At 28.9% G+C, this 12,073-nt stretch overlaps 1 protein-coding gene across 1 annotated transcript in view; it reads left to right on the top strand.

The window, feature by feature from the left end:
* The window catches only part of LOC132715418 (uncharacterized), a 38,642-nt gene extending 27,053 nt beyond the window's left edge, over nt 1-11,589 (top strand). The window contains exons 22-40 of the mRNA XM_060698416.1: nt 295-408; nt 843-956; nt 1,820-1,933; nt 2,736-2,849; nt 3,475-3,588; nt 4,850-4,983; nt 5,082-5,367; nt 5,668-5,781; nt 6,091-6,204; nt 6,558-6,671; nt 7,421-7,534; nt 8,633-8,746; nt 8,964-9,088; nt 9,477-9,541; nt 9,729-9,892; nt 10,003-10,117; nt 10,429-10,451; nt 10,937-11,084; nt 11,439-11,589. Coding sequence (XP_060554399.1) covers nt 295-408; nt 843-956; nt 1,820-1,933; nt 2,736-2,849; nt 3,475-3,588; nt 4,850-4,983; nt 5,082-5,367; nt 5,668-5,781; nt 6,091-6,204; nt 6,558-6,671; nt 7,421-7,534; nt 8,633-8,746; nt 8,964-9,088; nt 9,477-9,541; nt 9,729-9,892; nt 10,003-10,117; nt 10,429-10,451; nt 10,937-11,084; nt 11,439-11,490 — 2,252 coding nt within the window. The 3' untranslated portion in view covers nt 11,491-11,589. The remainder of the gene's footprint in view (nt 1-294; nt 409-842; nt 957-1,819; nt 1,934-2,735; nt 2,850-3,474; nt 3,589-4,849; nt 4,984-5,081; nt 5,368-5,667; nt 5,782-6,090; nt 6,205-6,557; nt 6,672-7,420; nt 7,535-8,632; nt 8,747-8,963; nt 9,089-9,476; nt 9,542-9,728; nt 9,893-10,002; nt 10,118-10,428; nt 10,452-10,936; nt 11,085-11,438) is intronic.
* Nucleotides 11,590-12,073: the final 484 nt, after the last annotated feature.

Below are 12,073 nucleotides of genomic sequence, written 5' to 3'. Positions count from 1 at the left end.
CTGAATTATCTAGGAAAGCCTACTGGAACAATGCCAGTAGGGATTTCGTATTATATCGTTACTTCACCTTTAGTTGAAAAAATACGCCAAACGAATATTACAGTCGTTTACATATGGTATTAGTTTATTGTTATGATACTATTCTTTTATCGAAATTTTACTCTGCATTACGAACTGTAAGTAAAATATATAAAACGTTTTTCTTTAATAGAGACAAAATCAAGATTAAGATCTTATATATTGACTTTGTTCTAGTTTTTTTCTGATTGTACATACTTTTACTCTTTATCACAGAATCGGACAGTTGTGCAGCAAACCAATGCGAGAATGGAGGAACGTGTGAGGAATATTTAAATTCAAGAGTATGTCGATGTGTTGATGGTTATACTGGTGCAAATTGTGAAATTGGTTTGTTATGTTATATTTGTACATAACTGTGGTTTTTCTGTAGTTGTTGTTTATTTATTTTATTTTATTTTTTGCTTAAGAAAAATATGTAAACAATTGGTTTTCAGTATGCATTTTAATCAGCAATAAAACACCTACACTCCGATCTGGACTCAATAATATGGAAAAATATATGTAGCTCAACGCAAGAATTGCACGATCAAAATCATAAAAATCATGTTTCTACTAGATATCAGAACAGAATTCGTTTGTCCACTTAACTAGATCCCAAACAACTTAGTTAGGCTATCAGATTCAGTCTGACACAGATTGGAATAATAGGTTTAACCAAGGTAAAAACATATCTTTATATTGTTTTTCAAAGTCGAGATTATAATATCTTTTATACTTTTCATACCTAGTTTATTTCAAACTGTCTTATACTATTTGTTAAGATATAAATGACTGTGAAAACAATCCTTGTGAAAATGGTGGCAGTTGTACAGATTTAGTAAATAGTTACCAATGCACTTGTGTATCTGGGTATGAAGGAACTAACTGCGGAAAAGGTAAATCAAAGTTCTTCTATTGACATTTATATTACTAATTGTAAGTTTCAAGTTGATGTAGGTAATATTCATTATTTAGTAAAAGGAATGAGCATGTCGAGCTTAAAAGAAACTTTGAGTTGTTTAAAAATGCGTTGTAATTGATCCTATCAGATATTTTTTTATGAAATAAATATGAATAAAAGAACCAAAAAAAAAAGATTTTCCTTTTTCATAGCATTACAACTGAACAATTAAATGATTAGCAGATATTATTTGCTTGAATTGATTATTAACAATTTACAACTGCTTAATTGACTAATGCGCTTATTGTCGTACATGTAAGGATATTGTCTATGCACACAAATGTACACGTGTTAGTCAATACTAACTGCATAAATTGTGAAAATGTTGAGAGTACATTTTATATTGACAATATTATCAATGAATAATTTACACCGAGTTTGTTCCGATGAAAGCAAACCTTAGCTTCATGTCTAAAAAGCATTGTGGTAGTATTATGATGAAAAGTTCACGATTAATATATTAGGATGATTATGTTAAATAAGAAATATTTTAAAATAGCTTTGATTGATCTTTTCTGAATGGTTTATTCAGGATTTAAAGATAAAATTATTTAATTAACATTAGGCGAACATTGGGTGTAATATACGTTTGCTTTAGAAATGCAACAAAATGAATGATGCACCAAAAACCTCTTATTAGAAAAATATCATTCAAAATGATTGTACAATGACAAGTATAATAAATTAAGAATTTTTTAGATGTTTACATGAACGATATTATCATTTTAAGGAAACAGCCATTGTCACGTTATATTTTTTTCGTTGCTACAAACAACAAAAATTGTAACTTATTTATAGATATCAATGAGTGTTCAACTGATCCCTGCAAACATGGTGGGTCTTGTGTGGATCTAGTTAATGGATATAACTGTACGTGTGTTGCTGGTTATGATGGAACAGACTGTGAAAACGGTGAGAATGAACATGTTTAATACAAACTGAAGAAATATTTAAGAATTTGATATGCTGCCATGTTCAATTAGAGTAAATGTTCAATACTTAAAATAAGGTTCTGAATAAAAAGATGTGAAGAGATGAACATTATAAGTATCGCATGTGTATTCTAAACCTAGATATAAAGTTACAACTCCAGCATGTTTGGATGTAATATTTCTGAATTTGATCTGAATCACAGACGAACACATACGCACACAAACGGACGTGCAATTACACGCTTTCACTTAAATTTTTAACAGAAAAGAACATATCTTTTAAGCTTTAACAAGATATATATGATTTAAAATGATACAAATCGCAGATATAGAAGAGTGTTCTGCCTTTGCAATAATGGTGTCTATAAGGACCTTGTCAATGATTAAGAATATACTTGTGTTGCTGGACATAACGGCAATGAGTGTGATATAAGGATATATTCCTACATATATTATTATAGTATACTCGTGTTTTTTTATGAATTAGCAATTTATTTGATACATTTGTTTGTTGCTGTGTTAAAGTAACACTTATTATAAATGAAAATTTCGGTGCAGAAAATTATAGTTTTGCATGTTTTGCGTTTGTCTTCCTACAAACATCCAGCATAAAATGAGCTATCACTTTCTTGAAAATAATCATTTATGAAAACAGACACACGTCAGAAAAATATCAAGGAAACGTAAACATGAAATCATTTACAACATTCGAAACTAACAAACGGATAATATTTTTTTCTTACATATAAAAATAACTGTAGTTATTTTCATATATTTCTCAGAAATAAATGAATGCTTGTCGTATCCTTGTAAAAATGGCGGTACCTGCCAAGATATGGTCAATAAATATGAATGTTTATGTGTTGCTGGATATGCTGGCACGAACTGTGGCAACGGTAATTTATCTTTATTTACTTTTTATTACATAAATAAATTATGATTTGAATATTTGAATGAAGCTCACGATTTTTAAATTTCCAAATGCAATGATAAATATTTAATATGACCAAAACAGATAAAAATGCTATTTTGTTTGCAATATCTAAACAAGGTATACAACTTAATCGATCTGACATTTGTTGCAAGGAAATCTTTTTTAATATATGATCTTAAACAAAAATGAGAAATCTCATTTGACCAAACAGTATTCTACAAAAATGTTTCTTATTATGATCACAGGAAATAGTAGTGGCATTTTTAAAGGCTAAATTGGATATTATAGAATCAGACTCGTATTCAATTACCACACATTATAAACTTTTAACTATGCGTGCACATATACGTTTGCTTTACAAATGTAACAACATGAATTATTGTTTACTACCAATGGAACATAAGCAAACAACAAATAACCTCTTATTAGAAAACCATCATTCAAAATGATTGTACAATAACAAGTACAATAAATTTAAACAGTTTAAGATGTTAACCTGAACGATATAATAATTAAAAGGAAACAGTCATTGTCACGTTATATTTTTTTCGTTGCTACAAACAACAAAAATTGTAATTTATTTACAGATATCAATGAGTGTTCAACTGATCCCTGCAAACATGGTGGGTCTTGTGTGGATCTAGTTAATGGATATAACTGTTCGTGTGTTGCTGGTTATGATGGAACAGACTGTGAAAATGGTGAGAATGAACATGTTTAATACAAACTGAAGAACTATTTAAGAATTTGATATGCTGCAATGTTCAATTAGAGTAAAGGTTCGATACTTAAAATAAGGTTCTGAATAAAAAAATGTGAAGAGATGAACATTATATGTATCGCATGTGTATTCTAAACCTAGATATAAAGTTACAACTCCAGCATGTTTGGATGTAATATTTCTGAATTTGATCTGAATCACAGACGAACACACATGCACACAAACGCACGTGCAATTACACGCTTTCACTTAAATTTTTAACAGAAAATAACATATCTTTTAAGCTTTAACAAGATACATATGATTTAAAATGATACAAATCGCAGATATAGACGAGTGTTCTGCCTTTGCAATAATGGTGCCTATAAGGACCTTGTCAATGATTAAGAATATACTTGTGTTGCTGGACATAACGGCAATGAGTGTGATATAAGGATATATTCCTACATATATTATTATAGTATACACGTGTTTTTTATGAATTTGCAATTTATTTGATACATTTGTTTGTTGCTGTGTTAAAGTAACAATTATTATAAATGAAGATTTCGGTGCAGAAAATTATGGTTTTGCATGTTTTGCGTGTGTCTTTCTACAAACATCCAGCATAAAATGAGCTATTATTTTTTTGAAAATAATCATTGATGAAAAAAGACACACGTCAAAAAAATATCAAGGAAACGTAAACAAGAAATCATTTACAACATTCGAAACTAACAAAAGGATAAAATCAGAAATCTCATTTGACCAAACAGTACTCTACAAAAATGTTACTTATCATGATCACAGGCAGTAGTGGTATTTTTAATGGCTAAATTGGATATTCCCTCATCTAAATATAGAATCAGACTCGTATTCAATTACCATACATTATAAACTTTTAACTATGCGTGCACATAAAAGTTATTGTTGCGCTTATTTTTGTATGCCATATTTCTCAATTTCTCTATCGCCTCAGTCAATATGTCATTTAACCGTTTAATAGCACAGTCAACGGTCAAGAGTTGAATTAAAATACTGTAAAATAGGATATATTACTATTCTCAATTTGAACACGCAGACATAAACTTCCAAAAACCCTTGTAAGTAAGATATTATGCATCAAATTATAAAAGATAATATATCAGGATTTGTTTATGATATTATTAATTGAAATCAATTTCAAATTCAAAGATATGTAAGACGTATAACTAAGATATTCGCTATCTCTACAATTACTTTCATCTCTATTTAAAAAAAAGACATAAATGAGTGTTCATCAGACCCCTGCAAGAATGGTAGTACCTGTAAGGATCTTGTAAATGGATATGAATGTACATGTGTTGCAGGATATGATGGAACCAACTGTGAAAATGGTAACATGTTCAAGTATATTGTAATTTTATAGACATATGGATAGTATCATTTCTTATATGTCAAAATAAAGTTTTTTTTAATTAATTGAATAGTGATAGTGTAATGATGTATTTTAAGTTTCATAATTACAACATCACCCCAACTCAACGAAATTATTTTGCGATTTTTTTATACTTGAAAAGATTCACATCTCGATTAATATTATATTTGAAAACAAAAGATTTTTATGCATACAAAACAGTAATCATTAATCGCACGCTTACCTTTCAATCTCTATTTCAATATGTAGATATAAATGATTGTTCCTCCGGCCCATGCAAGAATTTTGGTATCTGTAAGGATCTTGTAAATGAATACGAATGTACATGTGTTGCTGGATATGGCGGAAAGAACTGTGATAATAGTAAGACATTATCCTAAACTTAATTAACTACTCTTTTCATTTGGCAGGGTCTATCTTTATACATTCAAGAATTCATAAGAAAGATTAAGTCAACAAAAAGAAATGTTGTTTTGTTGTGTTGTTGTTTTTTTTCCATAAGAACGCAAATTGAAACGGAACAGTAAAACATACAATGGGTAACTAGATGACTTGTTTACTTTTTCAAAGTAACATGACATCATTCTCTACCAACATAAAAATACGGTTGCAAAATAAAAATGTAACTGTCTTTTCAAATGATATTTTTCTATGATGTCTCAGATATCAATGACTGCTCGTCGGATCCATGCAAAAATGGCGGTACCTGTACGGATCTTGTGAATGATTATGAATGTACATGTGTTGCTGGATATGACGGTACTCATTGCGAAAAAGGTGACATTTTATTGTTGTATTTTTGATTGTAAGAAATTTTGTAATTGTTAGAATTTGTATATTTAAAAGAATGTTAACTTAATAAAATGTTGACAAAAATAATAGCATAATGGCATGGTGCACATAATAGTTTTAGAAATATACAGGTTCGTCTAGCATACGAAAATAGTAGGACTTTGTATTTAAAACCTCATATAAAGGAACAACTTCGAAAATCTTATTTGGCCAGACAATGTTTTACTATTTTCAATACAGTAAATAATTATTAACGAGAGAAATACAAATTACTTTTATTCCCTACGTATGTAGACATAAACGAGTGCTCCCCAAATCCATGCAAGAACGGTGGTGCCTGTAGAGACTTTGTAAATGGATACGAATGTGCATGTGCTGCTGGATATGTTGGAACAAACTGTGATAACGGTAGGAAATATTGTGACTTGTAATAATTGATGAAAACTATTTTAACTGTGCGTGCGCGTGCGTGTGTGTCTTGCGCGTGTGTGTGTGTTTTGTTTTTTCTTCAGTCGTACTTAGGATAAAAGAAAGGAATTAAAAGATTTGCTCTTTGGTTTTCGTCGATATTAGTAATAAAGAAGATCGTTTCAAGGGCAAAAACAAACTTATAATTACTATTATCAAATTATGAAATTAAAAATCAATCATAGACCCATAGCGATTGTCAAAGAAGAACATCATACATGTATATATGACATATATAAATGAATTTATGTTCATATTAACCTTATTTTTCATATTAGAGCATCAATATACAGATATCAATAAATGCTCTTCAAGCCCATGTAAAAATGGTGGAACATGTGAAGATCTTGTCAATGGATATGAATGTACATGTGTTGCTGGATATGACGGCATTAATTGTGATAACGGTGAGGATCTTATAATCGTTACATTTTTACTTTTGCATGTCAATCGAAAAAGTTCAATCTTATAATAACAAAAAAGGCAATAAACAATAAATTTAAATATATACTCAAACAGTTCGTAATGAATTTTGATTTTTTAATTATTACTTGAAAGCAATATCGCAGTAAAAGACTTTAAACACCATTGACTTCGAGAAAAGTATTGGTGGTATTTACCTGAAAGGATCTTAAAATGAAAATGTGTTTACAGTTACTATTAAGTAGGATATTATTCATCAAAATATTAAAGATGATATATAAGGATTTGATTTTGACAATGTAACAAAAATAGTATTTCTGCAAATTTCAAGTTGCCTAAACAATCGAACTAAGATAAATTTTGTATAAGCTAAAATACAATGAAGTACTTTATGTTCTGAACTAATTGTGTAAATAAATAAAATTATATTATAGATAATAATCTTGTGAATAATGTACTTAAATAAAACGTTCCTTTTATTGATAGTAAATCTATACAAGTAAATCATTACTATAATAAGTTGTCTGTCGTGTGGAGGCCGTAAAATCACACCGTACATTAAATTAGAGTTATAAAACAAAACAAAACATATACACATAGAAAAGGTTAGTACGATAACTGACTTATTTACTCTTTCAGATATTAAATATGAAGAAAACAAGCCATTCTGTCTAACATCATTTTAGTAAACAAATAAAAATGTTTAGTAACATTTTTTTATATTTCGTCTCAGATATAAATGAGTGCTCATCGGAACCTTGTAAAAATGGTGGAACATGTAAGGATCTTATCAATGGATATGAATGCACATGTGTTGCTGGATATGACAGAACTAACTGTGACAATGGTAATATATTTTTGTTGTACTAAACGGAAAAAAAATTAAATTGTAACATCTAATGATCTTTTCTGTTGATATGGCAATGCGTGAAAAAATTAATACTTGTTTATCCCATTAAACACAGAATATGACAATACACTGCAGCAATACTGGACGTGTTATGCTTATAATTATAAAAAGAATGATATCAGTTTTAATTAAAACTATTTCATCATAACTGCTTAAACGACACTTGTTCATGTGTTGCTAGATATAATGAAATTTACTGTGATAATAGTGAATATTTCTATTAAATGTAATCGCCTGAAATTGTCATCGTTAGTAACGTTTCCATTTATTGTATCTTTTTTCAGAAGCGGAAATAGTTTGTATAGTATTAAAATAAACACATGAATTATCTATGCATTTTCAATAAATATCATAGTGTCTGAATTATAAATCTGTATGAAAAAGACATTTCAGTTTCAATTATGATGCGTACAGCTATTTTAATGTTAGGAAATTTATATATAAATCTTCCCATTTTCAATAAATTTCAAACTTGAATGTTCATCTTCTAACAAAAAATGTTAAAATGTAAGAGGCATTTGTACAAAATAAATAATACTTTTAATACTTTGTTAACCATGTAAGTATAATTGTTGTATATATGTGATATGATATGCCTGAATGTTATAACATTAAATGGCGCGATAGCTCAGTTGGTTAGACTACTGACTGTCACTCCTGATGTTCCGAGTTCGATCCTGGGTAACACCCTTGGGTTTTTTTAGAAACACTTTCAGTGTTTCCCACCTAACTAGAGGTGTACTGGTAAGAAATCCAGGTAATCCTCGCATGTATCAGTGCTAAACACTGGGCATGTAAAAGAACCAAGGAATCTATTCAATAAGAGCTAGGGACTAGTTCCCGGATTCCCTTGTATCTCATTGCTGTCTCTAGAGTCTGCTTAGGTAATGACCCTTGCTTGCACTTTCGTAGGTTATCCTTGACCGCCCGGTCCAAAGAAAATCCATCTATCTATATATCTATGCCTAAAAATATTATGTTATGTGCATATACATGTGTAATATATAGATATATAATCATTCCAAACTGTTGTAGATATAGATGATTGTTCAAAAAACCCTTGTGAAAATGGAGTAACGTGTAAAGATGAACTCAATGGATATAAGTGTTTATGTGCGGACGGGTATGAAGGTGACAACTGCAAAACTTGTAAGTTACTTTTTTCGAGTACATGTATATGTTTTGAAGTTAATGATAACAATCTGGTAACAAATATACTAAAATAGTTAGCATAGATGATAAAATGGTTAAATGTTAATCCGAAACTGTTTAATGAAAATGGAGTAGTAATAAGTGATTGAACACTTTTCTTTTTCACATCGAATTATTTATATATAACATAAATAATCTGGTTTTTATTTTAAAGTTTCACCAACAACAACCATGTCACCGGAAGCAAATCTTGCTCACACTACGATTTCTATGATATTTCCATTTCAATCAAAAATGAATATTACGGATCCAAAATTAAAGTTTGAAGTAACAACACAGGTATCAATTATATCTAAACAATCTTATGTAATGATACAAAGCAAGTGATGTAAAATCAACAAACAAATTTAACATTTCCATTTAATGTTTCAGCATTAAACATGCTCTTAAGTGAATGGTCGAGAACACATAGAAAAAAAATAAATCAGACGATATTCGACTTTGTTGTATAATAAACAAATTTCTTCACCTTGAAATTGTTTCTTGTGTTGTCTTATTCGCTGTTTCAGTTTAACAGAGTCTATAGTTGTTTCTCACTTCATTTCACTCACTTATTCACTGGTATTAGGAAGATTTTCCTTAATTAGAATATATATTATCATTTGAAATAGAAAAATCTTATCTTGTGTATTGAATCTGTTATCTTCATATAATTGGATTGTTACAGCTGACCAAGGTATATGAAGACAATATGGGGAAATCGTTAAAGGCCCTAGATTTATTACGATTAAGGTATGTTTGCTTTGTAAATAGCACCTATTATTTTCAATGTTTTAAGTTATTGTAAAGTATAAAGATAGATGTTTTATAATGTTTTGTGTCAAAAAAGGTAGTCATGTTTTCTCAAAACTAGTAAAAAAATACAAGAATATAATATAAAGCATTTTCTTTTCAATCAAAAGCCCGCGTCTCTTTTCAGTGTCGGAAGTTTAATAGTAGAATTTGAGGTTGTTTATGAGAATAAAACATCAGCTGCAAACGATCTAACGAAGGCAACTATTGCATTTCTGAATAGACATAAGACAATTGCAGTGTCTGATGAAACAGTTTCTGCAACTACCGTAGAGATAAATTCAATAACAGGTAAGTCAGTGTAATGATGTAATAATCTAATATCCAATTATCAGAACATGTGATTTTTTGTTATTTCATTAAACATCGTACTTATTTAGCTTAAATCTGATTTATTACAGTTACTTACGAAACTAGCTCGGATGAAGCGATTCTTTGTAAATTGTATGAAACACTACTTGGGCATTGTCAGGAAAATCAAAAATGTTCTGTAATGAAAGGGAATCCTTCCTGCGTGTAAGTATGAAATTACAGTTTTACTAACCACAGAACATTTCTTTATACAATGTAATGCTACTTGCTTTTCTTCCAATCAATGATATAAGCATGTTGTATTAAAATAGTATTTACAATAACAATGGACTTGTTTATCATATCAAAAATAACATGTTTTAATATGGACACTGGGTGTATATACATGTATATAATCTGTCCTTTGACATTCATTAAGTTCAAGAAACTTGAAATATAAAGATTTCAGTCACCTATTAAGAAATTATTAGCACGTAAATTGTTGGATTTTATAGTGTTTTCTTTTCTTATTTTAGTTTTAATGAAGAAAAGATCAGATGTAAGTTTATAAAAATCATACCAATTTTAAAAAAGATAACAAAATTGAATCGTTATAACATATATAGCATTAACTGTAGTATTTACAAATAAATTTTTACGTTTTTATTTTTTATTTATTTATTTATTTTTTTTTGTTAAGAAATGCTTATAATATTGAAACAATGTAGGTGGATACTTAATGTGTGAAAATAAAACAACAGACATAAAATTGTGGTTAGTATTATTGTTAGTAAGGAATAACCGTTGTTTTACTACATTATCTGGAAATCAAAAACAACTGTTTACCGTTCAGTATTGACATTACACATAAAGTATCTTCTTATTCTATATCAGCGGAAATTAAACATTTTCCTTTTCTAAATAGATATGAGATGTCATGGAGAAATATAATCGGACATTTTACTTATTGTTTAGCAATCGTAATAAACAAATGTCCATAAAGAGGAATGACTGGGTCATAATGTTTTCGTTTTATATTTTCAGTTGGCTTAACACTTGTCATTATTGTTGTTGTTTGTTCGATATTTGTACCAATCATCATTATGACAATCATCTGCTTAGCTATTCGAAAGAAATGCAACAAAGACAAACAATTCAAACGTTCTGAAAGCGTCAATAACGATTCAGAAGAGTAATGTCGGATTTTTTGCCATTTCTTTTATATTATTTTCGTATTATTGTAAAAATCTCATGTGATCAAATTGTATCAGTTAAAATTTGGTCATTGTTTCGTAAAATTCAAACAAAAGACAGAATATCTTTGAAAGGTTTTCTTTTATTAGCAAAGGAGTTTCTCGTTGAGAAACAATATCATATTTTATATAGTTTGAGGCCTATTTTGATACGGTTATAAAAAATTAATTGCTTTTACTAAAGGGATGTTTGGGCATAAATTACTGGGTAATATTAAATTACAATGACATATTTGCTTTCGCCTTTTTATAAAAATGTATTTTGTTAAAATAAAACAAACTATTTTCTTCAGGTTTGGGAAGTCACCTTACTGGAAAAACCCTAAATTAATGAGTTCCTTCTGAAGTCACCATAGTGGACGATATTTAACATCTGACAGATTACTCAAGAATAACAGATGTTTGCAATTGTTAAAATATTGTTTAAATTCCAAAAAAAAGAAACTCAATGATGTGGCTGTATAAACTTGAAGTTATTTGCTTTGCATGAGAGATTCTCCAGAAAGTGCTTGTATAAGTACCTTCATCATGTAATGCCATCGTCCCGGAAAATTACATGCATTGTAAACAAACACATAGCAAAACACATAAATTTTTTTCGTGTTGTATCAATCATGCATTGAAAGATAGACTTGATATAAAAAAAGACAGTTACTAATAAAATATAATTATTTCTGTTGTGTAAAGGAATTAGTTAAGATAAAATCAAAACATTCATAAAAATTGAGAATTGTTTCTTATATAGTTTTAAGAATAGCAAAATACATTACATGTTCATTTAGTGTGTATGTATATTATGTGTATGTATGTATAATCAAGTTCTTTACTGTTTCCATTTCATTTAATGAAAAATACATAAACACAAAGTGTACAAATAATTTATCTAAATAAACCACATATTCATTTTTCTTCACTTAGCGATTGCCTA

Source organism: Ruditapes philippinarum, unplaced genomic scaffold (assembly GCF_026571515.1).
Source record: "Ruditapes philippinarum isolate M1 unplaced genomic scaffold, ASM2657151v2 ctg2656_1_1_1_1, whole genome shotgun sequence".
Lineage (NCBI taxonomy): Eukaryota > Metazoa > Mollusca > Bivalvia > Venerida > Veneridae > Ruditapes > Ruditapes philippinarum.
The sequence above is the reverse complement of the archived record's forward strand: the minus strand, read 5'-3'. Positions and strand labels throughout refer to the sequence as shown.